This window comes from Sarcophilus harrisii, chromosome 1 (assembly GCF_902635505.1).
Source record: "Sarcophilus harrisii chromosome 1, mSarHar1.11, whole genome shotgun sequence".
Classification (NCBI taxonomy): Eukaryota; Metazoa; Chordata; class Mammalia; order Dasyuromorphia; family Dasyuridae; genus Sarcophilus; species Sarcophilus harrisii.
The window spans coordinates 653529359-653557118 of record NC_045426.1 but is presented as its reverse complement, the minus strand read 5'-3'; the positions used below and the strand labels follow the sequence as shown (position 1 = coordinate 653557118).

Here is a 27760-nt window from a genome sequence, read left to right as displayed (position 1 = left end):
GGGGGTGGGGGTCCTCCCCCGTGCACCAGAGACTTAGGGAGAAGGGAAGGGGCCCGGAAGGAGAGCTGAAACTTCCGCCCCTCGCAGCGCTTCCGGGGAACCCGCCGGCCGGCCCCCTCAGGACAGAAACGGGAGACAGGGACGGGACAGAGCGAGCATGGGACATCGCTACACAAGAGCAGACAGCCGGAGACGAGACTGCCCCACCCTGCGCGGCACAGACCCCACGACTGAGCGCCCAAGAGCCCCCAGTGCTCCCGGATGGGGGCACGTGCCCCGCGGGCACCCGAGAGGAGTGCGCCTGCGTAAAAAGATGACGCCCCGTGCGGACGGGGCCACGCCCAGGCGACTGCGTGACATCAGTCCTTGGGAAACGCCCCTTCACAATCTGAGCCTTCCTATTGGCTGCACCTCGTTAGGGGCTGCGCACCAAAAATCACAACGAGATGCGCCCTCAATAGCAAACCTAAGGCTGGGAACAGAGGAGGAGAGACCCTAATTCACCCCTTGTCAAGGACCTTTAGTTGTGGCCCGGGGCAGCCTGTGACATGTGTTCGTTAGAGAAAAAAGGACCAAAAAATCAGCTCAGCAGGGCAAAGCCTGTCCTAGGTGGAGGTCACTGGTGCCGGAAAAGGCGTGTCCTCGGGGCCCAGCGCCCCACAGAACTCTCAGCGAGCAACCGAAGAAACGCCCGGGGTGACTGCAAGGAAAGCGGGCCGCCTCCTCCCGGCCCCCCGCGGCGCTGTTCGGGGGGGGGGGGTCCCCCCGCAGAAGGGGAGGGTGCGCGAGGGGCCCTGGGCTACCTGGTGTCTGGAAGTTGATGCGTCTCATCTCCACCGGGTCCTTGGGATGGGAGGGCCAGTCGGCTTGTTACAGGGCATTTGGTGCTCAGTCCCTGCGCTTTGCTTCAGGGACAGGGAAACGAGACGTCGTGAGCGGCTGTCCGCGTGGCAGCCACGTGGCCCCCTCATCGGGAGGGCGCGCACATTCAGGCCTGTGGCGCCTGCGCGGCCCGGAATGGCGTCTCCGCGGCCGGGAATGGCGTCTCCGCCCCAGCATTCCGTGCGGCTGGGGCCGGGCGCATCAGCACAATAAGGCCTGGCCGTAGAGTCCAGTCCCCCTCCCTCCCTGAGACGTTGCAATCGTTATCCCTGATGTACAGGTGGGAAAACTTGGGGGGGGGTCATGGAAGCCAGGATTAGGGAGGGCCGCCGCCGCCGATCCCGTTACCCCGGGGACGGAAGCCAGGCCTCCGGCCCAGCTCGGGCTTCCTTTCCTGCCGCGGGGCACGTTCTGAGGGGCTGACCAGGCCGGGAAGGAGGGGACAGTCGGCCGGCTCCCAGTGCGCCCCAAACCCCAGGGGACGCCAAGAATGGCGGCCCACCAGGGGGCAGCAGACCACATCCACCCCCCTCCCGGCTGTTCCCCCCGGAGCGCTCCCCTTGTCTGGGATACAGAAAGGAGGTCGCAGGGCGGAAGCGGGGTCCGGCGCTTACCTATCGGGTTTGCTTTTCCAAGCAGCAGCAAGTAGAGGGAAAAGAGACATGGTTAGGAAGAGAGGGGAGGGGCAGGCGGGATGGCAGAGGACAGAGGCCGCGCAGGAAGACCCCGCGCAGGAAGACCCCGGGGCAAACGGCCGTCCCTCCAATTGGCCCCGCCCCAGACGGGCCCTCCTGACATGAGTCCTGCGCTCCCCTAAGGGCTACAATCACACTCCTACCCCGAGGCCGGGCCCGGCCCCCCGGGGGTCCCCCAGGATTTATTGGCCAGCGCGCAGAGATGGCTCCCTCTGCTGGATACCTCCCACAGTGACCCTCTCATCGGGGGTCTCGGCCTCCACACACTCTTCCTGCTTGCGACCTTATTCCCAAACCACACTGGGGAGCCCCAGGCCGGCCGCCTTTTTCGTCTCTTGGAGTCAGCAGGACTTGGGGCTGCCTGAGCCCTCAGGGGCCGGAGCCCAGGGCCCGCCGGAATCTTCACCCTCACACCTCCCCTAAATGGGTCAGCCAGCCTCTGCCTGAGAGGGGCCCGGGGCTTCCACGTCTGCCCCGCGGGGGCTAGGGGCTCCTTCCTCCCGGGAGCTAACTCCCATCCCCATCCTGCTGTCCCTGGTCCTGACCGTGAGGCCAAGGAGGGAAATCCTTGTCCCTCTCGGCAGGACAAGGCCCCGGGGCTCCCGCTTCCCTGGCCTCCGGCACAGAGACGGCCCTCAGCCCCGCTGGCCCCGTGCTCTCCTCAGTCTCCGAGCAGGAGCCTTCCCGGGAGGGTCAGCCCTGCTGCCGTCTGGACGCCCTCTAAAGGCAGGGCCTCGGCTTCCTTCTTCCCTGCCAAGTCTGCCTTTTGGAACTGGAAGTGGTTCTGCATTGTCCAGGGGGACCCACTCAACTTGCAGACAGGAAACCCGTGGCCCAGTTTTCCTGGTCACCCAATGAGCCCAAGGTGAGGCTTCCTGGGCCCTCCTGGGAGCAGCTGGGCGAGGGCACTTACTTCTTATAGAGCAGGATGGCGATGACGATGCAGATGATGAAGACTACGGCCAGAACGGGCCCGATGACCCAGATGAGGCCCTCCTCCCCATCGATGATGGGCTGCGGGTCAGGATTGTCCAGCTGGATGGGGTCGGAGAAAGGGCTGGCCGCGAAGGTCTGCGGGAGTAGAGCAGCAGAGGTCGGCCTTCCTGCCCACCCCCTTCCCCTCTTCTTCACCTCCACCCCCCTCCTTGCCAGGGCTTCTTGGCCCTGGGGTCACTAAAATGACAGGACCAGGACCCCTTTGACAAATCCCCTCCCTGTGACACTCAGTCTGCTCATCTGTGAAACGGTTATAGTCCCTGACCTCAGAAGGGGGTGAAGGAGATAATGGTAGTTCTCGTTTTGAGGGGGCTGTTAGTCTTTCTTTGTTTCTTTTTTTTCAACAATAAGACCAGGAATATAGAGATGCACCCATTTTACAGATGGAGACTCTGAGGCTTCAGGAACTTAATCTGGTTTCCCAATTAAGCTGGGGTTTGAACCCTGGCCTCCAGGGTTCACCAACTTCAAGCTCAGTGCTCTTTCAACTACACCTTAGCTGCTTTTCTAGGCTCTCTCAAGCTAGTCTAATAACGGCCAGGCCCCTGGGAAAGGTTGGTACAAACAGAAGGTGGTGGTCTTTCCCCTTCTATCTCTGGAGTAATACGAGGAGATGAGGGAAGGCCCCCCCCCCAAAAAAAAAGGGAGCTGTGGGCGCAGGGCATTTCTCAGGGCAAGTCTCAGAGCTTTCCTGGCAGAAAGAACAGTCCTGAAGCATTCTCTCCATAGATAAGACAGAAAATTCTGTGGGGTCACTCGGGAAGGGCTTGGGGGGCTCTTCCCCCACGGGCTGCAGAACGCGACTGACGCCCTTCCCAAGCCACAGAGCAGGCCCCAGGAGCCGTCTGGGGAAAGGGAGAAGCAGAGTCCTAATAATGGTGGCCAACACTCCCTCAGCTTTCACCAGGGGACAATTACTATCCCACTTGATCCTCACCACAGTCATGGGAGTTGGGTACTGTTACTATCCCCATTTTACAGCTGAGTAAATGGAGGCAGACAGAGGTCAGGTCACACGGCCAGGAAGTGTCTGAGGCCAGATTTGGCCACAGTTCTCTGACCGCAGAAAGAGGACCGGGGAGCAGGGAGGGGGAGAAGAAGGGGAGAGGGTGAGCTCGGGGGAGGCTCACGGGCTCTGTCTTCTGCAGCACCGCCAGGACGAAGAAGACGTATCTCTGGCCGGCTTCGAGGCCTTTGTTGTCAAAACCGCTGTAATGTCTCTGGTCCCCCAGTTCGAAGCGGGAGGGCAGGGAGTAGAAGCGGGCAGCGATGTAGGGCTTGGGGGAGTCCAGCTGGCGGGAATGGCGTAGGCTCCTCCGGTGCAACCGTGAGATGTCCTGGATCAGCTGGGGAGGAGTGTGAATAGGCGCTGACTCCCAGGCTTCTGCTGCCTCTCCCAGAGGCCCCACCAGTCCTGCCTGCGGGACCCCCAGACCCTGCCCCAAGGGTTCTCCCTCACCTCTTCGAGGTCCATGTCCTCAGGGCTTGCTGGGGGATTCAGGAACTGGCCCCCCCGAGTCTTCCGTAAGGGCACCACCACAATGAAGTAGCTCCTGGGGTGGGGAGAAGCAGTGAGGGCCCCCTCAGAGAGAGCCTGGGGGTCCCAGCCTCGGTCTGAGCCGCCTGACTTCTGGTGTGGGGGGTGAGATGCAGGGAGTATCCTGGGGGGCCTGGGCCTTCCTGATGAGGATTGTGCTGTTGGGGGGGGCGGAGACGGGGGAGGGCGACGTACTGGACGGGCACGGGGCTCTGGCCGTCGGGGAGCTGCACCAGCACCCGGCCGTCGGCCTCCGGCTTGTGGGCGATGGCAGGTTTGGAGCTCAGCATGTTGAAGGCCGTCCAGGCAGTGACGGTCTGCTGCAGGCCGCCCATGCTGTTCCCGCGGTTGGTCAGCACAAAGTTGTAGAAGGTGCTTGGCTTGAGGTTGGTGATGAGCTTCTTGGTGGTGCGGCCATCCACGTCGATGTTGAGCCCGTTGTACTGGATCTGGGCGTGGGGAGGGAGGCAGGCTCAGGAACAGCCTGACCGGGGCCTCCCCCGGCAAGTCCCCTCCTGAGATCTGCGAACTTCCCTTCCCCAGGCCCTCCTCCTGGAGGTGCAGCCCTGAGCACCAGTGAGCCGCCTTCCCTCCTGATGAAGAGGGGGCTCTGGGCCTGCCTCCCAGAGGGCCCTGCCCAGCAGCGTGCATGTGCCCACTTCCCCACATATGCACCTGGGGAAGGGCAGGTGGGACTCACCTTGTAGGGGGTGTGGGAATTATAGTTCTCGGGGAACTCCCAGCTCAGCAAGACCGAGGTCTTCATCACCATCTTCACCTTGAAGTTCTTGGGGGAGACTGCACCGTCATGGGAGGAGCCAGGGCAGGTGGGAGGGCAGGGAGAAACAGGGAGAGAGAAAGAGAGCCCAGTGAAGGCCAGGAAAGAGGGGCTGGGGGGTGGCGGGGCCCGTGGCCTAGGGGAGAGAAGGAAGCCCAGTCGTCCCCTGTCGCCTGCTCGTCCTGTGGTTGGCTCACGCTTCTAGCCATCCTGCTTCCTGCCTACTGGGCTGGGCCCTCTCTACCTAGTCCCGGAGGCCCCGGGCTGAACGGCGTTGGTGGGGAGAAGAGGAGGAGCAGAGGGAGGGGCAGACAGAGGGCATGGGGTGGCGAGGCGCTGCCCCCCTCAGCACAGAGCGCATAGAGAAAGGCGCTTCCCACCTGTCGGGGCCTGGCCCCGCCTGGTGCCGCCGGGCGTGTCTGAACTCGGCTCCAAGAGCATCGTCGAGAAGGAAGGAAAACACCAGAAACCAGTGGACTTACCTGAGTGAGGTGGGCTGGGAAGGGAAGGGGGGAGGAGGAAGGTGGTCTTCAGCTGCTGTTGAGACCGGGGGGCGGCTGGGCCGCGCACGGCTTCCAACGCCAGCCCCGGCCAGAGAGGAGGGCAGGAGAAGTGCTAAGTCCTACCTTGGTCTGGGAGGAACGTCCGATAGCGGACAGTGGGGCTGTAGGGCCCGGGGCCCTGGCTCGTGTGGGCCCGGATTTTAACATCATAGGCTGTGTTGGGCTTGAGGCCATGCAGGGTGAACGAGTTCTCCGGGGACGCGGGAAGCTCCGTCTCCACGGGCGGCCCCGCCGAGCCGGCCTCTCGGAAGGCCACGGTGTACTTGACGATGGCCCCGTTCCTCTCGGCCGGCACGGGGGGCAGCCAGCGGAACTGCACTGAGGCGGCCGACACATTGCCGGCCTCCAGGATGTGCGGGTAGCCCTGCGGCACGTCCTCGGGGATGCTGAGCTCCTGGGCCGTCTCCTCCCCGAAGCCCGCCCGGCTCTTGGCAGCCAGTCTGAACACGTACGTGGCCCCCTTGTGGATGCTGGTGGCTGTGTATTGGTCCTCTGAGGCCGGGAACTCCAGGGTGGCTAAGGGGGACACGTCCTTCCGGCCAAACTGCAGCCGGTAGCCCAGGACCTGGCCCTCGGACCCCGGGGCTGGCTCCCAGCGCACCTGCAAGCTGTTGTCCAGGCTCCGGTGTATGGAGAGGCTGGGCTTGCCCAGGACTGAAAGACAGGACAAAGAAGGGAGAAGGGACGTGGCTCCCATCAGTCCAGTTTCTAGGTGGAGAAACTGAGTCTCACACTTCCCAAGGCCCTGATCTGAGGAACCGAGCCCAGAACTGGATGGCGGCTGTGAGCCCCAGGGAAGGGCCAGGGAGGCAGAGTGGGGAAGAGCCCTGAGCTTGGGAGCTGGCCCCGGGCCTGGCTGCTGGGGATCCCTCAGGTCCCTGTCAGGGAGGCCCCCTGTCGGGGACTCCTCCCTGGGAAGCGCAGCGCTGCCGGAGAAGAGCACTGTTACCTCTGGGGCGGGGGGTGAGCAGAGCTGTCCTAAGTGCTCCCGTAACCAGCTGGGCCGGCTACATTGGCACAACCAGCACAACTTGGGGGCGGGGAGGTGTTTTATTTCCCAATTGCTTCAGACAAAGGAAGAGAACAGGGTCTGTTAGAGAATGTCAATGAATGGCGCCGCCAGCCCCGACTCTCCTTGAGGAGGGCGCGCCCTGGCCTGGCAGAGAGAAGGCCCGAGGGCAGCCGGGGAGACCCGGCGGGGGGGGGGGTTCTTGGGGGTTTGGAGGAAATAGCCTGGCTCCATATCTTGGTTTCCAGCCCATAATAGGAGTAGGGATGTAGAATAACTCTGTGGGGGATCCAAATGCCTGACCTTGAGGCAGAGGGTTCAGGTTTCCGGCCTGACTTGGCTACTGACTGTCACTGAGCACCTCCCCAGTAACCAGGCTGCCCTTGGTGCTCTCTAAGGTCCTGACAGCCTGTAGTTTAACGTTCTCCTAGCGGCTCCACCCAATGGCCCAAGCTTGCTCTCTCTGGGGAACAGCCCCGGCCCCTTTCTCCTTTCCCTAGCTCCAAATTGTCCCCATTATTGCAACAGGCTCTTCCCAGTTGTTCCCCCTCTTGTCTCTCCCCATCTAACTCCTCTTGCACAGGATTCCTGATTAAGTACCACTCCCAGCCAAATCACAGACCAGATTTCTTCATCCCCTCACTTGCTCAAGTGTCCTCCCTGGCTCCCCACTGACTGGAGGATGTGGCATTTCAGGCTCTCCTCCACCCCCTCTCCAGCTCCGCTTGCTGAGGTCCCCCTCCCCACACGTCCCCCCTGCTGCGGCTCGGCTGAGGTCCTCCCTTCCCCGCCTCAGCATTTTGACCCTCCTCTGACTCCTCATGTGCTCCAGGTTCTTTGAGGCCCACCTCCTCCAGGAAGCTCCCCAGGAGCTGCTCCTCCTCCCTGAGTTCTTCGGCCCAGGGTCCCCTGCTCCCCTGTTCTTGGCTCTAACGCTTCCTTATGCAGACGTCCCCGACCCCTCCTCTGCCTCCCGAGCCAGCCTCCTTCCCTGTCGCCCTCCACCTCTTGGGCGGGCCCCTCACCTGTCCCCTTGGTCACCACCAGCTTGGGTTTGCTGCGTGCACCATCCCCTTTCATAGTATACGCTGCCACTGTGACAGAGTATGAGGTCTCAGGCTGCAGCTTGTCGATGACCATCTCCTGTCGAGGGAAGAACCAGGGAGAGAGGGAGGTGTCAGCGGCCGGTGGCCAGCGAGGAGCACCCATGACGCTCCCGGACATCCGTCCAGCCCTAACCCAGACCGGGGGCACAGGGGTGGGGGGGGGAGAGGAGGGGGAGACCCTTCCTATGTAACACATGCAGACATCTGTGCATGCCCTTCTCTAATGGCTGTTCCCAGAGGTTGTGCAGGTCTCCTCTGCAGCTCCAGCACCCACGGCCCAGATTGGTCTCATGGACCTGCCCTTCAGACTCCCCTTCCTGTCCGTCTGTCCTCTCTCAATAAACCAGTCAGTGGGCACAAGCACCTGGGTTCTGCAAGGGCCGTGAGGGGCCAAAAGGCAAAGGAAGTGACCCCTGCTTGCACCCACACTTTGTGCAACTGCTCCTGACCTCTCCCAGCTGGCCTGTCTCCCACGTGGCCGCCTCATTCCCACAACCCAGCTTCTCGCACATCCTCTCCCAGCTGCTCGTAAGGACGGAAGGCTCCCGCTCCCAAATTGTGGCTAGGGAAAGCGGCTCCCTGATTTAAGAGTAATAGGCAGGGAAAGAGAAAGGCACCGTGGCCCCGGGCAGGAGAAGACCTAGTCTGGGAGGAGCCGCGGGAGGCGGAGCGGGGAAGGGTGGCAGGGGGCACTTGGGCCAGGCCAGAAGGTGGCAGAAACACATGTGGTGCTGGCGAATGCTACACAGTGCTTGGGCAGAGAGACCAGAGATAAGAAGTTTGGCAAACGGTGACGGGCCCATCCAGAAGGTACCGCAGAGCAGGGAAGCGGGCCTTTCATTCAGGTGTCTGCCGGGATTCTCTGCTCAAATCGTGGCAGCTCGTGTTTTTTGTTCGCATTAAGGATCATTTCATTCTTCAAAAGAGGGAGTCCCTAGCGAGGGAAGTCGCTGTCATACGTTTTCTATTCATACCAAGAAGATGGCACTGGCGTACAGGGTGGGAATGATGGGCATGAGGGAACCCTGCCTTAGGATGGAGCTAGGGAAGGTGAGGAAGGCTGAATCCTCAGGCCTGTGGACCTTTGAGAGCTTTGAGAGGGGTTTGAGAGAGTGAATCGGCAGGTGGACTCCAAGAGTGAAATTCTATAAGGCAAGTTGGCCTGAGTAGATTGAAAGCTTTCAGGAATAGGAAAAAGGGAAACAATGAGGAGGAAGAGAAGGCAGGATCTATTTTTAATATGTTGCTTTTTTTAGGGGATAATTTTCTTATATAGAAGTAATCTTTTAAGTAGGTTTTTAAAAAATACAATTTTCAGGATGTCAAAATTTAAACACACAAATGCAGTACTCTTTCCTTAAGTGCAAAGTTTGTTGATTCAAAAACTGGTCTCCCCTCTTTTTTTTTTTTTTTTGGGCCCAGTAATTCTTTTATTTTGTTAGTGCTTATTTTTTTATGTAGAAAGATACATTTCTACTTTTTCCTTATTTTCCAGAGAAAAGGCATTGCAGCTCCTATTGCTGGCTAGAACAAGAGAAGTTCCTCTTTTTAGCTCTGTTTTCTATCACCACCTTTTGAAATGGCTATAATCTATCAGAACATAATTTCTTTCAGGCCTTGTTACTAGAAAGAACTGTTGAAAGGTTCCCTGTCTTCTCTCACTACCTTCTGAAATTCTGGAACACTTATGGTTCTATATTGATCACGTTGAAATCAAATTGAAAAATGTCCTGTAAAGGGGCAGGAGAGAGGTTGTCTAAGGAGATCCATATTGGTCAACCTGCCATTTGGGGGAGGGGATGGGGGGGAAGAAGGGGAAAAGTTGGAACAGAAGGTTTTGCAAGGGTCAATGCTGAAAAATTACCCATGCATATGTCTTGTAAATAAAAAGCTATAATAAAGAGGTCTATATAGATATACAAGAAACTTAGCAACTTAGATCTGAAAAAGATGCATATAAATAACCCACCATGGTTTGATTAAAAATGCTGCCAATTTTCACACAGACAGGTGAGAGACTCAAAGTAGAGAAGCAGACATGTTTTAGAGGGTAACATGGCTAATAGAGGAATTTATTTGGTTGACTCTCCATGTTTGTAACAAGATTTTGTTTATCTTGCTTTCTCAATATGAGGGAAGAGGAGAAAGTTGGGTGGGGAAGAACAGAGACTTGAAAATTAAATTAAAAAAGTACTATATGAAATTAAAAATAAAAAGTAATAGAAGATAGAAGCAAGGGCAAACAAGAGGATGAACAACAAAGTATATAGCCTGTTCTTGCAGTGATAAATCTCTGGATAAATTGAAGCAGGTAAAGAAAACTAAGGAAGACAAAGCTGTATTATGGAAGAGGGGGGCAAAGAGTCATGGAATTGCTGGACCATGATAACAAATATATGAGAAGGCAGAGCTAATGATCTCATAATTTGCTTCTGTTTATCTCTGACAAGGAAAATGATCTTCAGTCTATACAGCACAGAACAAAAATGGCTTCTCGAGAGTTTGATATTCAACATAAATGGAGCCACCAGTTGCAGAGGAACTGTATGCCTGAATACTGAAAGGAATGGTTGATGTGGCTGATGGGGGTCACTCAAGGTAATTTTTAAAAGACACTTGTGGAGAAAAAGTGAAGGTAATACAAGGCAAAAAAGAGCAAATCTTGCCCTGATTTTCCAAGAAGGGAAGAGAATCGGACTGGCAAACTCTCGAATGTGTTAACACTCTGTTAAAGGCATGGCCAATGATTGTAGAAAGGGAAGCAGTAATCATAGGGAACATTGAGGGAGGTCATGCAGTCACAACCATATCTGAACAAAGATCCCCTTCCTCTACAACACATCTGATAAGATGCTACCCAGCCTTTGCTTGAAGACTTCCAGCCAGAGAATTCTCTACCACCTAAGGCAACCCATTTCCCTGGGGACAGCTCTGATTCTTACAAAGATTCAGCAGTTTCATTAAACTAGTCCATGCCAGTGAACTTTTTTTTTTTTTTTTTTTTTGGTGAGGTCAGTAGACTGGTAGGTCAAGGGAATGCCATATATAGAGTTTGCCTAGATTTTAGCAAGTCACTTGACTCTTTAATGCCATGTTTGTGTAGAGCAAGATGGGTTGGCTCATGTAACATGATTAGGTAGATTCAGAACTAGCTGAATGACTGGCCCCAAAGATTGGTCATTAACGGTTCAATAGCTTGAAGACGGTTGCCTAGCATACTGCCTCAGATATGTTTGTGACCTTGTGCTGTTTGGATAAAGACACAGATCGTGGGCTTGTTAAATTGTAGGTTCCACAAAGTGAGGAGGGCAAGCAGAAGGACTGGATGACAGCATCAGGGTCACAAAAGAACTTGGACTAGAAATGTGGGTCCAAAAAAGTAATATGAAACTGACAGCTTTTAACTTGGGTTCAAGAAAATCAGTTTTATACATGAAAGGTGAGAAGGACATGGCCAGACAGCAGTTCTTCTGACAAGACTGGGGGGGGGGAGGAAGGAGAGCTTTAGTGGACAACCAGCTCAATGAGCCCCCAGTGTGATATGGCAGCCAGAGGAGGTGTAAAAAGAGGCATCTTGAGCTAGAGAGATAATGGTCTCATCGTACTCTGCCCTCAACATCCCCCAAGAACTCAGTTCAACCAACAATGACCTCTGACATGTAGGACCCAGGACTAGGCAATGTAGGCAGTGAACCAAAAGGCTCGGCCACAAGGAGCCTGCATTCTGCCGAAGGCTGTGCTCAGTTAACATCCAAGTTGGAGGAAAGAGTGATGCTTTAACTTGGAGAAGCTGGTCAGGACATGCTCAGAAATCTCAAGGGCCACCACGTGGAAGGGAGATTAGCTTTTTTCTGATGGCTCCAGAGGACAGGGTATGGAGCAACGGGCAGACAAAGGGGCCAGGGTGGGCTGGAGAGGAAGAGAAACTTCCTAAAAGAGCTGTCCCAAAGTAGAATGGGTCTACTCTCCCTGGAGATCTTCAAGCAAAGACTGGATGACCACCCCCATTTCCCTACTTGTCAGTTATGTTACAGAAGGGAATTATTCTGGCTCAGGCCCCAGAGGAACTATGTGGCTTCAGAGAGACCCTCTAAAATTTTCCTTCCTGCAGCATATTTTCCAAATCTCTCTCTCTCTTACAAACTATCCTCTGAACCTCTCTCACTCGCCCAGGAAATCTCTCTTCCACACTGACTCCAAAGCTTCTCACTCTGTATCAATACAACTGACTCCTACCAGCTACCTTCAATGGCTTTCAATTGCCCATAGGCTAAAGCTCCATTTTCTCAGCTGGCTATCTGCCCCTGCCCCACTTCTGCAGCCACACCTACCCAAGTCCTGCTTTCTGGTCTGTGTCCTAAGTTACAGTATAGCAAGATTTAAAAAAAAAAATCACATTCCCCACAAATTCCTCTCCTTTCTTGCCATTGCTCACACTGTCTGCTTGGTCTAGAATTATCTCTTTTCCATCTCTACCTATCAGCAGACTACATCTTCTTTCAAAGTCCAGCTCAAATACTGTCTCCTCCAGGAATAATCGAAATGAGAGGATAAGAGAAAAAGTATAGCATGATGGAGCTGGCATCGGAAACAAAAAGGCCAGATGTAAGTCTAGCCTTGATGGCCGAGTAATCCTGGGAGAGTCATTAACCTCTCAGTGTTCTGGGCAACAAGAAAAACTAAAATAACTAGTTATATATGTAACTAGAAAAACTGAACAAATAACTAGTCATGTATATAACCATATTAGATAGAAGTAGATGTGACAACCAGTTATGTATATAACTAAAATAAGTAGTTCTGTATGACTAGAATATATAACTAGAACTAGTTAAGTATATAAGCAGAATAACTAGAGCTAGTTATGTACACAACTAGAACTAGAACAACTAGTTACGTATGTAACTAGGATATGCATATAACTAAATGACTAACGACACAAAGAATACATGTCAGAGGAGTGCAAATGAAGGTCTTGTGGGAGGTCGTGTTCTCTGGAAGCCCTCCCTAAATCCCTGCAGGATGGGGGCTGCTTGTGCCAGCTTCTGAGGAGCCTTCTCTCCCTCACGCTTGTCTCTTATTCCCTGTCCCCCAGATGGATGGTCACCGACAAGAACCAACATCTCCCGCACTGCTGGTGTGGGAAGTGCCCTTTAGCACTCTCTTGCCTGTCTCCTTTCCGTTACCACCCTGGGGTTTGACTTGGGGCCCAGGCTGACCATAGGTTTGGCTGCCTTTCCACTGCTCTGTTTCCCCACGGGCAGAAAGCAGGCTCCCCTAGGCTCTGCTCTGCTTCACGTGACTCTCAGCCCAGGGCTAGACTGAGCAAGCGCTCCACAAATGTTTATGACTGAATGGATTGTTTTCAAGTACATCTACCTCCCGACAGCTCCAAACACCTATGCGGATGCTCCCTCACACACACCCAATGTAGAAACAGAAGCCAGCTGTACCAGACTGTACCTGTACAGTCTCATATTTATGGGGAGCAGGATGGAAAAGGCCCCGGGCTGGGGTGAGGACAGACTCGAATTGCCTCAGAGGTGTGGTCCTGGCTGGAGGTACCCTCAGGCCCCTGACTCCCTTGCTCCTGTCTTCAGGGACCTGGCTGCCCTCCCCAGCCTCTCGGCAGTCCCAGATTCCAGGGAAATACTCCTATTTTACATGAGCACAGACTCCTAGAATTAGAAAGACCCAAAGAGACCTTCTAACTCTTCCATTTTACTCCTGGGGAAACTGAGGTCCTGTTCCAAACTGCCACCTGATTTTCTCTATATGGTCAGAGTCTGGTCTTTGGAGGAGAGACTTGGGTGGATGAGTAATCCTGGGAAAGTCATTAACCTCTCAGTGCTCTGGGCAACTAGAAAAACTAACTAAAATAACTAGTTATGTATACAACCAGAAAAACTACTAGAATAACTAGTCATGTGTATAACCAGAGTAACTAGAACTGGTTACGTACATAACTGGACCAACCAGTTGCTGTCAGGGACCCCTGGACTCCAGCAGCTTGAGTGCACACATTCAGACGCCCTCTTGTACACACACACACACACACAGGCCACGTGCTCAGGGGTTATGGACATGTGGGTATTTCTGGAGCTGGCCTGAGCTCTCTCAGTTTGAGGATGTCTGTCTTATATCAAACATGGGAGATGGGAATTGCATGAGATGAGGGGCAGGGAACAGCACACACGGCAGGGATTCCCCCCAGGGTCTCAAAAGGCTGGGCTTCCTCCTCCTCCTCCTCCTCCTCCGGCCCCCTGGTCATGCAACATCTTACCCCTCTTTTTTCTCTCCCACCAGAGCAGCCCATAGCCTTAGGAACCTTTCCAGCTACTAACTAGGAGAAAAGTGTCCTGGCCACAAGGCCTGGGCGGGGGTTCTTTCTGGGCAAAAGAAATTGGTAGTGAGGATGTGAGGGTGTGACTGAGGGCCTACCCCCAGGGGTTTGGTTGAACCAGCTCTAAGTTCACAAGAAATGGAGAGTGGCAGAGCCGGAATGCCTTAGGACTGAACCTTTGGCAGGAAGAGAGCCTGTGGCGGTGAGGGTGAGGGGCTGATCTCCCAGCACCCTGCGCCCAAGAAGTTTTCTAACTGCTGACGCCCTTTCCTCGCCAGGACTCTGCCACCCTGGGGATGAGATGGGCTGGAGACGGCATGAAGGCCGAGGACCATAGAAGTTGGAGAGCACCGGGACCAATGGTTTATTGTTCAGATGAGGGGCCTGAGGCCCAGACAAGGCAAGAGGCCCATGTGCGGTCAGTGGCTAGGCGAGGATTAGAACCCAGGTTTCCTGCCTCCACTCTGGGCCCTTCCTGCCTTCTGACCCTGCAGACCACACGAGACATGGTGTTGTAGGGATGTTGGGCTGGGCTCCAAAGCTCAGATCCCAGCCTGACCTCGGGCTCGGCTTCTCTAGCTATAACAAGATGCTGGGGGTGGGGTGGGGTGGGGTGGGGGCTTCAGCTTCACCTGTAAAACGATGGGGAGGGGGAGAAGGGAAGTACTGCACAAGAAGATCTCAGAGGATCCTCTCAGTTTCAAATCCCATGATCCTAAAATTCAGGTAATGGAAGATTTTGGAAATGTGTAGTTTGGGGCAGTGACATGAGCTGCCAATCTGGCCAGCATGGTCCCGTCACCCTTCTGGCTTGTGAGCAAAGGTTTGGGCAATGGGAATGGAGCCCAGAGTTGTCTGAGATCTAGGTAATGATAACAAGGATGTCAGCGACTAACATTTACAGAATGCTTTGGGACTTGTACAGTGCCTGGCAAGCATCATCTCTCTCATGGAGGTCCTATTATCATCATTCTACAGAAGTGGAAACTGAGGCTTGATGTGCCCTCAGTGATCAGGTAAGTGTCTGAGGAGGCATTTGAATTTGGGTCGGTTCATGCCCAGTGCTCTTCACTGAGGGGAAAAAAGGAGTAATATAACCCAAATACACAGGTAATAAATGGGAGGATCTGGATCTGAACCCTGATCTTGAGGTGGGATCTTGCTGGCAGGAGAGACTTGTCTCCTTAATCCCATGATGAAGTCCTTGGGGCTGAGTGCGGGGCTTCTCCCACCACTGGGGAAGGCACTTGGACCAGGGCAGGAGGCTCAGCAGGACCCAGGCCTCTGCTTTCCTATGTGTAAGTTGGATCACCCCAGAGAGTACGGGGAGGAAAGAACTCAAGATCCAGAGTAAGGCAAGCTATTGCTGAGACACACCCTGTGCCTGGTCCTCAGTGTCCCCCTCCAAAATGGGCTCCCCGCCTGCCTCAGAGTGGTGGGGCCCAGCATCCCAGGAGCAAAGATAGCATTATCTTCCTCTTCCCCCAGGCTTCCTAGCACAGGCTTAGCACCATGGGACCTCAAGTCTTCAGATGTCAGAATGAGCTGGGAGGGCCCCTAGAAGGGGATGTCAGGGCTGGGAGGGCCCCTAGAAGGGGATGTCAGGGCTGGGAGGGCCCCTAGAAGGGGATGTCAGGGCTGGGAGGGCCCTTAGAGCCCCGAAGCCCTGGGAAGAGACGGGCGGCCCCTGTGGCCGCCCGCCCGTGCCCCCTCGGGGACGACGCCCTGCGCTCTAAGTCCCGGCGGGGTCGGGGAGGAAGCCCTGCCGGGGGCGGGGTGGGGCGGGGGGCGTGCGAGGAGCGTGCAGGGAGGGGGCACGGCACGGCAGGCGGGGACGGGCACCAGGAGGCGGCGGTACTCACGTATTCTGCGGTATCATCTGTTTCCCACTGGGCAGAGAAGGAGAGAGGAGGAAGGTGAGACTACAAGAAGGCAGGGCGGCCAGAGGGGCGAGGAGCAGAGAGGGAGGCGACAGAGGCCCGCAGCAGGAGGCGGGCCGAGGCCGGGGAGGAGGTCAGAGAGCGGAGCCCAGGGCCGGGAGACCCAGCTCGGGGTGGGGCCGGAGGCGGGGTCTGGGCGTGTCCCCGCCCCTCCCGCCCCGCCCACCCACCTGGGCATCGGCCAGCATGACGTCTTTGATCTGGGGCAGTCCCTTGGCCTCGCCATTCTCCATGCGGACGTAGTGGACCTGGTAGCCTCGGATCTGTCCGTGCTGCCGGCTGGGCACAGGCGAGCGCCACAGCACTTTGATGGCTGTGGAGTTCAGCACCTCCACCTCCACCTTCCGAGGGGGCGCACTGGGCACTAGAGGCACAGGGAGACAGGGGAGGGGGAGGGGAGGGGGGCGGGGTCCGCGGTTAACACCGGCCAAACCCCGGGCCGCCTCCTGCTGGGAGCCTCCGAGAACGTGACGTTCCCCGCGGCTCGGGTGAGGGCGGGGCGGGGCTGGGGGCTCGGGACCCTGAACCCCCCTCCTCCCAGCTGGCCCTGCCCGGCGCAGAGCCCGCCGTGGGGCCTCCTCCTCCTGCCCGGTTAAGGCGGAGGCTCTGGAGCTAAGCTAAGCTGTGGCCGCCCCGGAATCCAGACCACAGGGGGAGGCCGGCCCGTCACCCTCTCAGGCCAGGGCCTGGCGGCCGGGCCTCTGGAGCCCCAGGGATGCCCGCGGGGCAGCCTGGTCTGGGGGAAAACCGGCCAAGCCCTGCCACCCTCGCAGGCTCTCCCGGTGCCGGCACTGCCACTGAGCCAATGTGACGGGCTGGGAGGCTGGCTGCCCTGGCCTTTTGGCTCTCAGCGAGGGACTCTCCCCAGTCACAGACCCTCAGGGGGTCATATAAAAAGGCTGGCCCAACCCCCTCATTTTACAGAGGTGGAAAATGGGGCCTAGAGAGAGGGGGCTGGGATGGGGAGGGGCTGGCAGACAGGGCGGAGGGGGCTGGCTGCTCGGGTCACTCGGCAAGCCCGGGCCTTCAGAAAGGGCTGGAGCTCGGCCCGAGGGCCTGTCCATCCCGTTACTTACATTCTGGTTGCCCCCTGTGGCAGTGGGTGGGTGCCTGCTGGGAGAAAGGCCCTGACCCTGGCCGGGTCTCCCGAGGGGCACAGCGGCCACCCGCCCCCCGCCCCCCGGGCCCAGGGGGGTGCTCACCGTCTTCATCGGTGCGGATGATGATGGGCGAGCTCTCGGGCCCTGGTCCCACAGCCGTGTGGGCCACCGCGGTGATGCGGTACTCAGTCCACTTCTCCAGGGACTCCAGGAGGATCTGTGTGGTGCTGGGGGGGATCTGCTTCACCTCCCGGGGGTGCGGGTCCTCAGAGTCCAGGGCTCGGTAGCGCACGCTGTAGCCCGCTAGGTCACCGTTTTGGCTCTCGGCGGGCGGCGGGCGCCAACTTACCAGAATGGCCGTGGATCTGGTGCTGACGCATTTTACGTCTTGAGGGGGGGCGGACGGTTCTATTGAAGGGGGAGAATTGTGGGGGGGAAGGGGAGGGAGGGAAGGGAGGGGGCAAGGGAAGGGGGAAACAAAAGATGGGAAAGATAAAAAAAAAAAAGAAGATGATAACAAAACAAACAGAAATAAAACAAACCCAAAATGAAATAAAATGCATGTGGAACAAAATAAACAAACTCAGCTCTGAAATGAAAAGCCCAGATGCAGTGGAATGGACCCCGGGTGGAGGGTCAGAAATGACACCGGCCCTGCCCAAGGTGCCAAACCGAAATCTGGCAGAGACACGGGGATGCTAGCCAAGAGTTTTGTCTCCCTCTGGAGGAAGGGCTCTGGGTTCTGGGCTCCGAGGGCCTGGGAAAGGCAGATGGACAGAGCCTTCCTCCTGGAGAAATAAAGGTCCAAGGAGGGGACCCAAGGGAGATGCCTCTGAGGGGGTCAAAAGGACTCCTGTTGTCTCCCATCTTAGACCTGGAGCCTTTGGAGGAACTGACTGAGAACCTCACATGGGAGAAGATATCCAGACCTTTCTCTAGCCCATCTGGAGCTAGATGGGGGGCACCACTCCCAGTCTCACCTGAAGAAACACCTCTAACTTCTTTGGGGCTCATGTGGAATGAAATACCCAGAAACCTTCCAAGTCCTCACATGAAGTGAGAAACCTAGAATTCTCCATGTTTTTGTCTGGCTCCAGATACCCGGCTATGAATCTTCTTTCTCTGTTTTTTTGGGAGCAAGACACTTAGAACCCAATTTCAAGTCTTGCATATGGTGAAATGCTTAGAACTTCCCTTAACGTTACATAAAAGGCATATTTTGGCTTTTCCAGCCTTGCCTAGAGCAAGATAATTAAGATATTCCCCAATGTCTCTTCGAAAGAGGAGCCCCAAACTTTTTCAATTTTGTTTGGAGAAAAGCATCTGGAATGACATACCTAGAACTCTTCTTCAATCTGAGGAACTAAGTGATATACACCTAGAATCTCTAACCCCATTACTTAGAAAGCTCCTCTAGTCTTAATTAGTGCGAGATACTCAGAATCCTTTTCCAGCTTCAGATGAAGAATTTTAGGATTATTTCATTAGCTTTGTCTAGGGTAAAATACCCCAAATCCTTTCACGGTTTTGCTGAAATGATATATACTCAGAACTCTTCACAAAAATGAGTCAACCTAAACTTCTAGCTTTCCCTGGAGCAATTTTCTGGAATGAGTCAACTAATACTCCTCTCAAGTCTTGCTTGGAATAAGTCACTTAAAACTCTTTTAAGTTTTGTCTTCAGCAAGGGTCTAAGACCCTTCTCCAATCTTGTTGGAAGTGACTTAGTAGAAAGCCTTGTTTTATCAGGAGAGAAATGCCTGTTAAGATTCCTTCTCTACCTTTGCCTGGAATAGGACACTTAGAATTTCTTCCCAGTCTTATGTATTTTGAGGCATCTAGAATCTTTTCCAAGCTTCACATGGAACACACTTAGAAACCTTTGTCATCCTCGCAAGGAATGACGTGTTTATTTAAGTAGTACCCAAAGGAAGGTTTATGTACCTTCCCCAGATCTTAGCAAAGTGACATACCTTTCAAGATTTGCCTGCAGCAAGACATCTAGACTGCTTTTTGAGGCAAGATATCTCTTAGGATTTCCTAGCTTTGCTTGAAGCTAGATATCTAGAACCCTTCCTCAGTGCTGCCTGAAGCAGGACACTTAGAACCCTCCTTCCACTTTGCCTAGAAGGACACATTTAGAAGTAGAGGATTTTTTTTTTTACCCAGATTTGATCAGAATAAAAAATCTGGGATTATTCTTCTATCTCCCCAAACTCCTGGCTAGTAATCCCAACCAAAAGCAACCAAAGAAACTTAAAAACAAATTCAAGGAACTGTGGCAGATGGAAACAAACCAAAGTGTTTGAGGAAATGAAGGATTGAGCTAAAAAGAGGAAAAAAAAACCAAATCATAATAAAACAGACAATGGCAATAATAATAATCATAATTGTAATAAAGAAAGAAAGACGGACAGATAGAACGAGCGCCTTCCAGAAAACTCCCAGTCTGGGTACGTACCTTCCACTCTTCAACTGCTAATTTATACAGACTTTCTTACGAGGGAAGGACAGAAACTGAGCTAGGAGGCCAGACCGGGCTCGTGATGGGTCTCTGGAGGCCGCATGGCTCTAGGCCGAGCTCTGCTCGGGCCGAGCTTCACTATCTCTGCGGGCACTGGGAACGCGGAGATGAGTGTGTGAAAGGCCCCATGGGGGACACAGGCCCTGGGCTTGGCCCAGAATGGGGCATGGTGAGGGAGAAGCAGGAGAGAGGCTTGATGCCTACATGGGGAAAGGAAGCTTCCTAAGGAGAACTTCCCAGGGGGAACGGGCTGTATTGGCACGTGGTGAGCTCCCCATCCTCAGGAGTCTGTGACCCACTCACAAGTGGAGGGGTGGAGAGGCGGTCCCTTGGAGTTCTGAGATAGCCTGATTCCCTTGGGGAGTGCTGGGGTGGGGGGCTTCTGCCCATCATGCCCATGAGCCTTGGCCATTGGACAGTGTGAGGAGAGCTCGGGACCGCCTGTTTTATGCCTGCTCCAGGACAGAGAGAGGAAGGGGCCTGCCAGGGTGACAAGCCTCAGCCTTCCAGGCGGCCCACCTCTCTGGCTCCGTGGGAGCACACGCGCCAGCGTGGGGTCCTCCCATGTCTGGGGAAGGGTGGAGGCTATTGATTTTTGGTTTGTGTTTTTTGTTTTTTTTTCAGAAACCCACTGCAGAGAAGGTCTGGCCTCAACCTACCCTTGCCATCCGAGCCTAAGGGGGCTCAGCCCCACTGTGACATGCCTGGCTTTCCTGTCCTCAGACTCACTGTGGCCTTTCCTTGGACCCACTCACTCACCCGCTCTGATCCAGGAGGGCCCAGCCTCATCCCCCAACCCAGAGGGCAGGGCCTTCCGCTAGGGCCCGGCCTCCGCCTGCTAATCATGGGGTGCTGCGGCAGGGTGGGACCGGGGAGGAGGGGAAGGAGAAAGGGGATCTTCCTCCCTCCCTGCCCTGCCCGTCGGCCGGGGCCCCACAGGACACAATGGCTAGTTAGCTGCTCAGAAACGGACCCCGAGGGCCAAGCAGGCTGAAGCTACTTCCTGGGGAGCTCAGGGCATTGCCAGTTTCCTTCACAACCCAGCCCAACCTGCGTGACTACTGGGGAATGGGCCTGCTGGGGCCCGGTGGCCAGCGCCCTGATGCAGACAGGCTATTTCTGCATTTCCTGGGACTTTAGAATTGGCAGGAGACTTCTAGCACAGTCCCTCACCTTTTACAGATGGGGAAACCAAGGCTCGGAGGGAGGGGAAGGGGCTTGCTTGAGATCACAGAGTCAGGGATTTGGAAGGGACTTGAGCCATCTTGTACAGCTCCCCTCATTTTACAGATGGGGAAACTGAGGCTCAGAAGGAAGGGGCCTGCTTAAAATTGTAGCATCAAAGGTCTGGAAGCCCCTTCCTTTTAGAGGCTGGGTAGGGGAAACGAGATGCTCAGGGCCACACAGGCAGTACTGGAACCCAGTTCTCACTCCGCTAGGAAGTGGTGGGCTGGGGGTGGAAGCTGGATGTTTGTGCATTCTACTGCACCTGCTATCCCCTGGGGGGTCCTAGAAGAGCCTGCAGGGCCTGAATCCCCACTTGCCCGGGGAGGGCATGGAAAGGGGGTGCACGCAGGGTGAGCTGTATTTGTGAATCTGCTTGAGCCCAGCCCGTACTCACCTGAAATGCATCTTTTACAGGTTCAAAGTTGACTGCCCAAGCCACAAGGATGGCCCTTACTGACCTCGGACGGAACCACGTTTTTAAACCTTTAAGTACCATAGACTCGGCGCATCCTATGAGGCTCCAGGAATCAGCTGGGGGAGAAGGGGGAGGGGAGGAGACAGGGGAGGAGAGGGAAGGAAACCCCATCTCGGGGCCGCGGGGCTGGAGAACAAGCCTGGAGCACCCCGACACCGGGCACCAGCGGCTCCAACTCCTCTGGGCTCCCCGAGCCGGACGCCGACGGACGGACCCCTCACTGCTTCCCCGGCCCCCCCGCAACGACTCAGCCCGGGACGGCCTGGTCAGCCTAAGGCCCCAGCTCCGCAGGTGCGGACCCGGGCCCGGGAGGTCGGCGCTGGTGACTACAGGTGTGTCTCTGGTACTTGAAGGGTTTAAAAATTCCAGAAAGACAGGAGATACTTTACCTTTAGTTTAATGGATTTAACGGAAGGAAAGGGTGGGGGGGTCGAATTGTGCGACGGAAAGATTGGGGGGAGGCGGGAGAGGACGGCTTAGGAGGGATAGCCCCGCCCTCTGCCAAGCTGGGGTGTCAGGAGTGAGCGAGGGAGGGGGCAGATGGAGGGGGAGGAGCGGGGAGAGGGCCCAGCGGGGTCCACAATGGTGGCAGTGGCTGGAGGACGGCTAGCATTCGTACAACGCTTTACTGCCGGCAAAGGGCCTTGTGGGCACTGTCCCACTTGGATCTCAGAACAACCCCGGGAGGTGGTGCTTTTATTGCCCTCTGAAGCTCAGTGATTTGGCCAGACCCACACAGCGAGGGACCACCTAGGCCGGATCTGAACTTGAGACTCATCCCCCGCGGCTTCTGCACTGGCCGGCCAGCCAAGGAACAGGATCGGAACTCAGGACTCACCCGTGCAGCTTCTGCACTGGCCGGCCAGCCAAGGAGCCAGCAGGCGCATCTGCAGAACTGGCCCAGCCCCCGGAGCCAGGTGCCCAGAGGCTCCTCGGGCCTATCCCCACTTGGCTCACAGCTTTAGGTAGCTGGGGCCAGCCTCTCCCAGACTCCTGGGGCTCTGTGGTCTCTGCCCCAGTCCGAGGCCAGCTCTGACCAGGACAGGGGCGCAGAGGGGAAGTGGCCAAGAGCCTCCACTGACCTGGGCTGTCCCAAGCTCTGGAACCGTCTGGAGACCGAGTCCCGAGCTCCCCCTCCCCGTCTTAGTTTATGTTTCACTGGGGGGGGGGTGTTTGCTCTCTCCGGGCCCCCTGCCCACACACCCTTGGCACTAAAGCACACCAGCCTCCTGAGGTCCCAGTGCTCTGAGAGGCCGGCCTTTCTCTTCCTAAACTACTCTGCATATGGGTGGGGGATCTCTTCCACTGCAAGCTCCTGGAGACCAGAGACTGTTTCGTTTGTGAGAGTGCGCTGTGCGAACCTGGGCAGATCCTCTGTGAAACAGGGACCCCCAGAGCACTGTCTCACAGGGCCGCTCGGGGACCCCCCGAGACACAGCACGGACAATGTTTAGCAAACCTCAGCACTCAATAAATGCTGCTATAGTGGCAGAGCCCGGTACACAATGGCTGCTGAGTTAATGCTTGTGGACAGTCCTACCCCATGCGCTCCCCTCCCCACTGAGGGGTTATGGAGCCGGGTCCCAGCAGAGAGCAGGGCTGTGGCCAGGGCTTGTTGCCCAGGGCCTACAATGTTACCCCGTGGGCTGAGGGGAGATGGGAGGAGGAGGGACTCCCTGGGCGGTAAGGTGGTACTGGATACAAGACTCTGGCCCACAATCCATTAAAATAATAGCTGGACTGCCCCCACTGGAAGCTGGGGGTCCTCCCAGACACCAGCTCTGGCCGGAGCCCAGCTAACTAAATGGCTGCTAACAAGCAACGGCAAGTCAGAGACTTCAAACCCAGAGACGGCTCCATGACCTTGGGCTGCCTCAGGCTTCTAAATCTCTTAGTGGCAACAGGAAGACCAGGGACCAGACGTGGGTTGTGGCCCAGCCCCCCCAAGTCCCAGGGCTATGGGGCTCCGTTCAGTGTCAGTCCCACCCTCCCTTGGGACGCATCTCAGAGCCACAGAACTAGAGGGGACTCCACAGACTGGTTGGGGCAAGCCCAACTTCTTCCCCACACCCCCCTTCACCGTCTCCCATTTTGCAGATGGGAAAAATAAAACCCCCAAAGACAAGGGGCTTGTTAAGGTTGATGCAAAAGGGAAACCAGAGCTAGGTATAGTGATCCCCACGCCAAGTGTTGGTGGGAGAGCGTTTGCCACATTTCCAGGCTCAGGAGCTGGACGGAGTGGGGACTTAGAGGGCAGGGGGATGGGGACCTCTGCCATGAAGCCCTCCCCCCAGCCCACTCTGTGCGCTACCCTCTGGCTTTGACGACTGGTCCGTCCTTCCTCCTCTCCCCGTGAGCTTGGGGGGTGGGTGGAGTGGGACTGGGAGGGGGGCCCTGCCTGGCTCCCCTCCCTCACAGTAGGGCCGGGACAGGAGAGACACCTACTAGACTGGAGAGTGCGCTGCCTGACCTCCGAGGTGAAGGCCCCCAGGCCTTGTGCGGAGCGGGCTGCCAGGCGGAAGGTGTACTCTGTGTTGGGCTTCAGGTCCTCCACCACGAACCAGGTTGTGGGGCCAAAGTTTTTCCCTACCTAGAATTACAGAGGGGATAGGGAGATAAGGAAAGGGAGAGGAAGGAAGGAGATGAGGAGAGGGAAAAATGAGGAAGGAAAGATCAGGGAGAAAGGAGAGGGATAAGGAGGTCAAGAAAAGAGAAAGGGGGAGAAAAAGGAGAGGGATGGAGAAGGAGAAAGGAAGGGGGAAAGAAGAGGAGGAGGAAGAGGAGGAAAGAGGTAGAGGAAGGAGGAAGTAGGGAAAATGGGAGAGGGGAAAAGAAAAAGGGAGAGGAAGAGAGAAAGGGGAAGGAAGGAGAGAGGAAGAAAAGGGAGGGAATGAAAGAGAAAAAGGAAGAAATGGAAAAGAGGAAGAAAAGGAAAGAGTGAATGAGAAAGAGGAAGAAAGGAGAAAGAAAGGGGAGAGAGAGGAGAGGAGAGGAAGGAGACAAAGAGTGAGAGTGAAAGCCTGGTGAGCCAGCTCTAAGGCGTCAGATTCACCTCAGTGATGTCCCCACAGCTTGACCTGGCACTGGCAGCAGGCTGAGCAGCACTTCTCCCATTCCCCCACCCTCCCACCTTCCAGGGGGGTCTACCTCTTTGCCATGGTCTCCTTCCCGGTAGAGCAGCTCATACATCACTATACTCTCTTGCCGGGGGGCGCTCCAGGTCAGGCTGATGCTGGTCTCAGACTTAGCTTCTGCCCGGAAGTTCATGGGCTGTCCGGGCACTGGCAAGTCAGGGACGATCAGAAGGTGAGGGAGATGAGAAAAAAGACAAGAATGGAGGGAAGGCCCCCGCCCAAACTGCCCCCGGGATCCGCGGCTTTGGAGAGGGCGGGGGCCCCCAGGCCCCCAGGGCGGCCTCTCATCTTACGGAGGGCTCTTGCCCAAGGGGGCCTGGCTCCCAGGCTGGCTAAGTGCGATCTGCGCTCAGATATGGCTCCAGACCCGGGTGCGGGCCGTCCCATTGGGGATGATGGGAGGAAGGAGACAGTGGGGAGGGGAGCAACGCTCTGGCCGGCGACTTACCTCCTTGCTGCGTTTTGACCTGGATGGGGTCCGAGAGGGGTCCGTCCCCCACGGAGGTGAAGGCCAGGACTCGGACGGTGTAGGTCTCGTCCTCCAGCAGACTTCCCACAGTGGTCAGGAGGCTGTCGTCCACATTGTGCTTCTGCCAGTTCCCCACGGGGTGGTCGGGCTCCATGGTGTAGTAGACCCGGTAGCCACGGATCAGGCCGTTGGGCTCCACGGGCTCCTCCCACTGGATGATCATGGTGGTGGCACTGAGCATGCGGCCCTGCACGTTGCGCGGCGCGCTGGCGGGGGCCTGTTCCCCGGTGCGGGTCACCACCGACTCGCTGGGGGGGCCCTGCCCAATGGTGTTGACGGCCGACACCCAGATCTCATACTCCGAGTTGGGGCTGAGGCCCCCAATGCTGTAGCGGGTTGTGGTGATGTCCTCCTTGATCTGGTAAGGGCCGTCCTGGCTCTTGGACTTGTACTCAATGACATAATAGGACACGGGGTCGGGGTTGCCCGAGTCCCAGGTGATGGTGATGCTGGTGGCCGTGTTCTCGGTCACTACTGGGGTTCCGGGGGCCTTGGGGAGGGCTGGGGGGCAGGAGAGATCAATCAGTCAACCAGTCTGACCCATGTCTACTCTGTGCAAAGCACAGGGGGCCCAGCAAAGAGCAACACCTGATGATGTCCCTCTCCTGCCCCAAAGAGCCTCCTCTGCAAGCTGGCCCCAGCCTTGCCTTCAAGTCTGCCTTCTGCTGCCGTCCCGCTCTGTCCCCGGCCCTGCCTTCAGGCCCGCCTGTGCTGCTTCTGCCGTCCCGCTCTGTCCCTGGCCCTGCCTGTGCTGCTGCTGCCATCCCGCTCTGTCCCTGGCCCTGCCTGTGCTGCTGCTGCCATCCCGCTCTGTCCCTGGCCCTGCCTGTGCTGCTGCTGCCATCCCGCTCTCCCTGGCTCCGCTCAGGCCCGCCTGTGCCGTTGCTGCCCCTTTCCCTCGCCCTGCCTTCAGGCCCCCTTTGCTTCTTGTCCGCTGTCCCTGCCTTGCTCTGTGTTGCTTTCCCTCCGCCTGTCTTGGCCCTCCGTTGCTTGCTGCCTCCGCCTGTCCCTGGCCCTGTGTGCTGCCTTCTCCTCTCCCTGCCCTTTGCCCTGTGTGCTGCTGCTTGTCCCTCTGTCCCTTGTTCCTGCCTTTCGCCGCCTGTGCTGCTCTTCCTCCACTTGTCCCTTGCCTTCCCTTTGTGCTATTCCCGCTTCCTGGCCCTGCCTTCAGGCCCTGCCTGTGCTGCTGCTGCCATCCCGCTCTGTCCCTGGCCCTGCCTTCAGGCCCTGGTCTTTTCTGTGTCCGCTCTGTCCCTGGCCGCCCTTGCTGCCAAATCCGCTTCTGTCCCTGGCCTGCCTGTGCTGCCTGTTCCTCGCCTCTGTCCCTGGCCTGCTCGGTGCTGGCCCCGCCTGTCCTGGCCCTGCTGTTGTTGTGTCACTTGCCCTGGCTCCGCCCAGGCCTGTGCTGCTTTTCTTGCCATCCCACCTGTCCTGGCCCTCCTTGGCTGCATCCGCTTGTCCTGGCTCCGCTAGGCCTGCCTGTGTGTGTGCTGGGCCCCTCTCTGCCCTCTCAGGCCCCTTGTGTTCTGCTGTCCTCTTTCCCTGCCTGCCGTGTGCTGCTGCCATCCCCTCTGTCCTGGCCCCAGCTCAAGCGTTGCCCCGCCTTGTCCCTGGCCCTGCTTGTGCTGCTTCAGCCCGCCTTCCTGGCCCTGCCTGTGCTGTGTCCCCCCTTTCTATCCCTGGCCCTGCCTTTAGGCCCGCCTGTGCTGTCCTCCTGCTCTGTGTCCCAGTCCTTGACCTCTTCCCACCTGATTTCCTGCCTTTTGGGGGCTTTCTCTCTCCCCTCCCGTCAGTCCTTACCCAGCCTTCTGTGTCTGGCTCCTCTGAGAGCATACATGGCAGAATGGGTGAATAAGCCCTAGGCCCAAATGACTGAAACCGCAGTGAGGGCGGCAACCTTATTTAAAAAAAGTTAACCCATAGCAACAATAATATTGAAAAATACTTCCACTAAATGAGGAAAGGGGAACTGGCACGTAATTAGGTTTGAATGACTAAGGACCCATGAAGGAACCCTCTTGGTTCCATAAACCATTTTGTAAGGAACCTAGGCTAAAGGAGTGGGAGTGGGCCGGCACTCCTGAGGGCCCGCTGACTTACACTTCACTGGGACGGACGGCCAAGAGTAGGGACTGGCCACACAGAGTGGTAATTGACGCGGTGCTCCGGGGAAATTCCCACAGGAGGCCGCCAGGGTGAGCCCTGCAATTACAAGGTGGGCCACAACAGGGATTGAGGTTCCGGGATGCCGTGGCTAGGGGAGGAGGAAAACGCCACCAAATTAGGGCCAGAGCAAAGGGAGGAAAAAAAAGAACAGAAAGGAAAAGAAAGAAAGAAGGAAAGAAAAAAAGAAAAACAGGGGAAAACAATTTCAATACAAAATGGGCTCTTTCCTTCCCCCCTTGAGTTTTTTAAAAAACAAAACAAAAAAAATTAAAGGAACAAAAATTAAACACAAATAAATAATATCAAAATAATATACTTCACAAACAATATATATATATCATAGACACAAAGCGATATTTCATAGCAACAGGGCTCCATTGATCAAGGGTAGACCCATCACAGCACAGATAGTGACACAAAAATTTATCAGTCGTTTCTCATCTTTACTGACAGATCCGGCTTCCCTCTCCCTAAAACAGACAGTTCTCCTTGGCTTCTAGGGTGTGGGTGATGTTAATTCTCTCTCTACTCCTGACTTGGGCTATGGGCCTATGTAATTCAAACAAATACCTCCAGGGAACCCGAGGAACTTGTGGCTTACAAGGCACGCACGCGCGCGCACGTGTGTGTGTGTGTGTGTGTGTGTGTGTGTGTGTGTGTGTGTTTGTGTGTGTGCTCTTGTGCACAGCAGGGGGAAGGTTCATCATCCGAGCCCCTGGGAACCAAAGGTTTCCTGGCCAAGGTGAAGAGGGAAAT

The 27760-nt window shown here is 56.3% G+C and overlaps 1 protein-coding gene across 1 annotated transcript in view; it reads right to left on the bottom strand.

Moving 5' to 3' along the window:
- PTPRS (protein tyrosine phosphatase receptor type S) overlaps positions 1-27760 on the bottom strand; it is a 109891-nt gene that overhangs the window by 20902 nt on the left and 61229 nt on the right. Inside the window, 17 exon segments of the mRNA XM_031947875.1 lie at positions 804-866; positions 1385-1446; positions 1497-1508; positions 2491-2648; positions 3704-3919; positions 4033-4126; positions 4306-4559; positions 4811-4908; positions 5515-6105; positions 7486-7603; positions 15772-15798; positions 16020-16213; positions 17052-17357; positions 23621-23765; positions 24323-24456; positions 24758-25339; positions 26939-26944. Coding sequence (XP_031803735.1) covers positions 804-866; positions 1385-1446; positions 1497-1508; positions 2491-2648; positions 3704-3919; positions 4033-4126; positions 4306-4559; positions 4811-4908; positions 5515-6105; positions 7486-7603; positions 15772-15798; positions 16020-16213; positions 17052-17357; positions 23621-23765; positions 24323-24456; positions 24758-25339; positions 26939-26944 — 3060 coding nt within the window.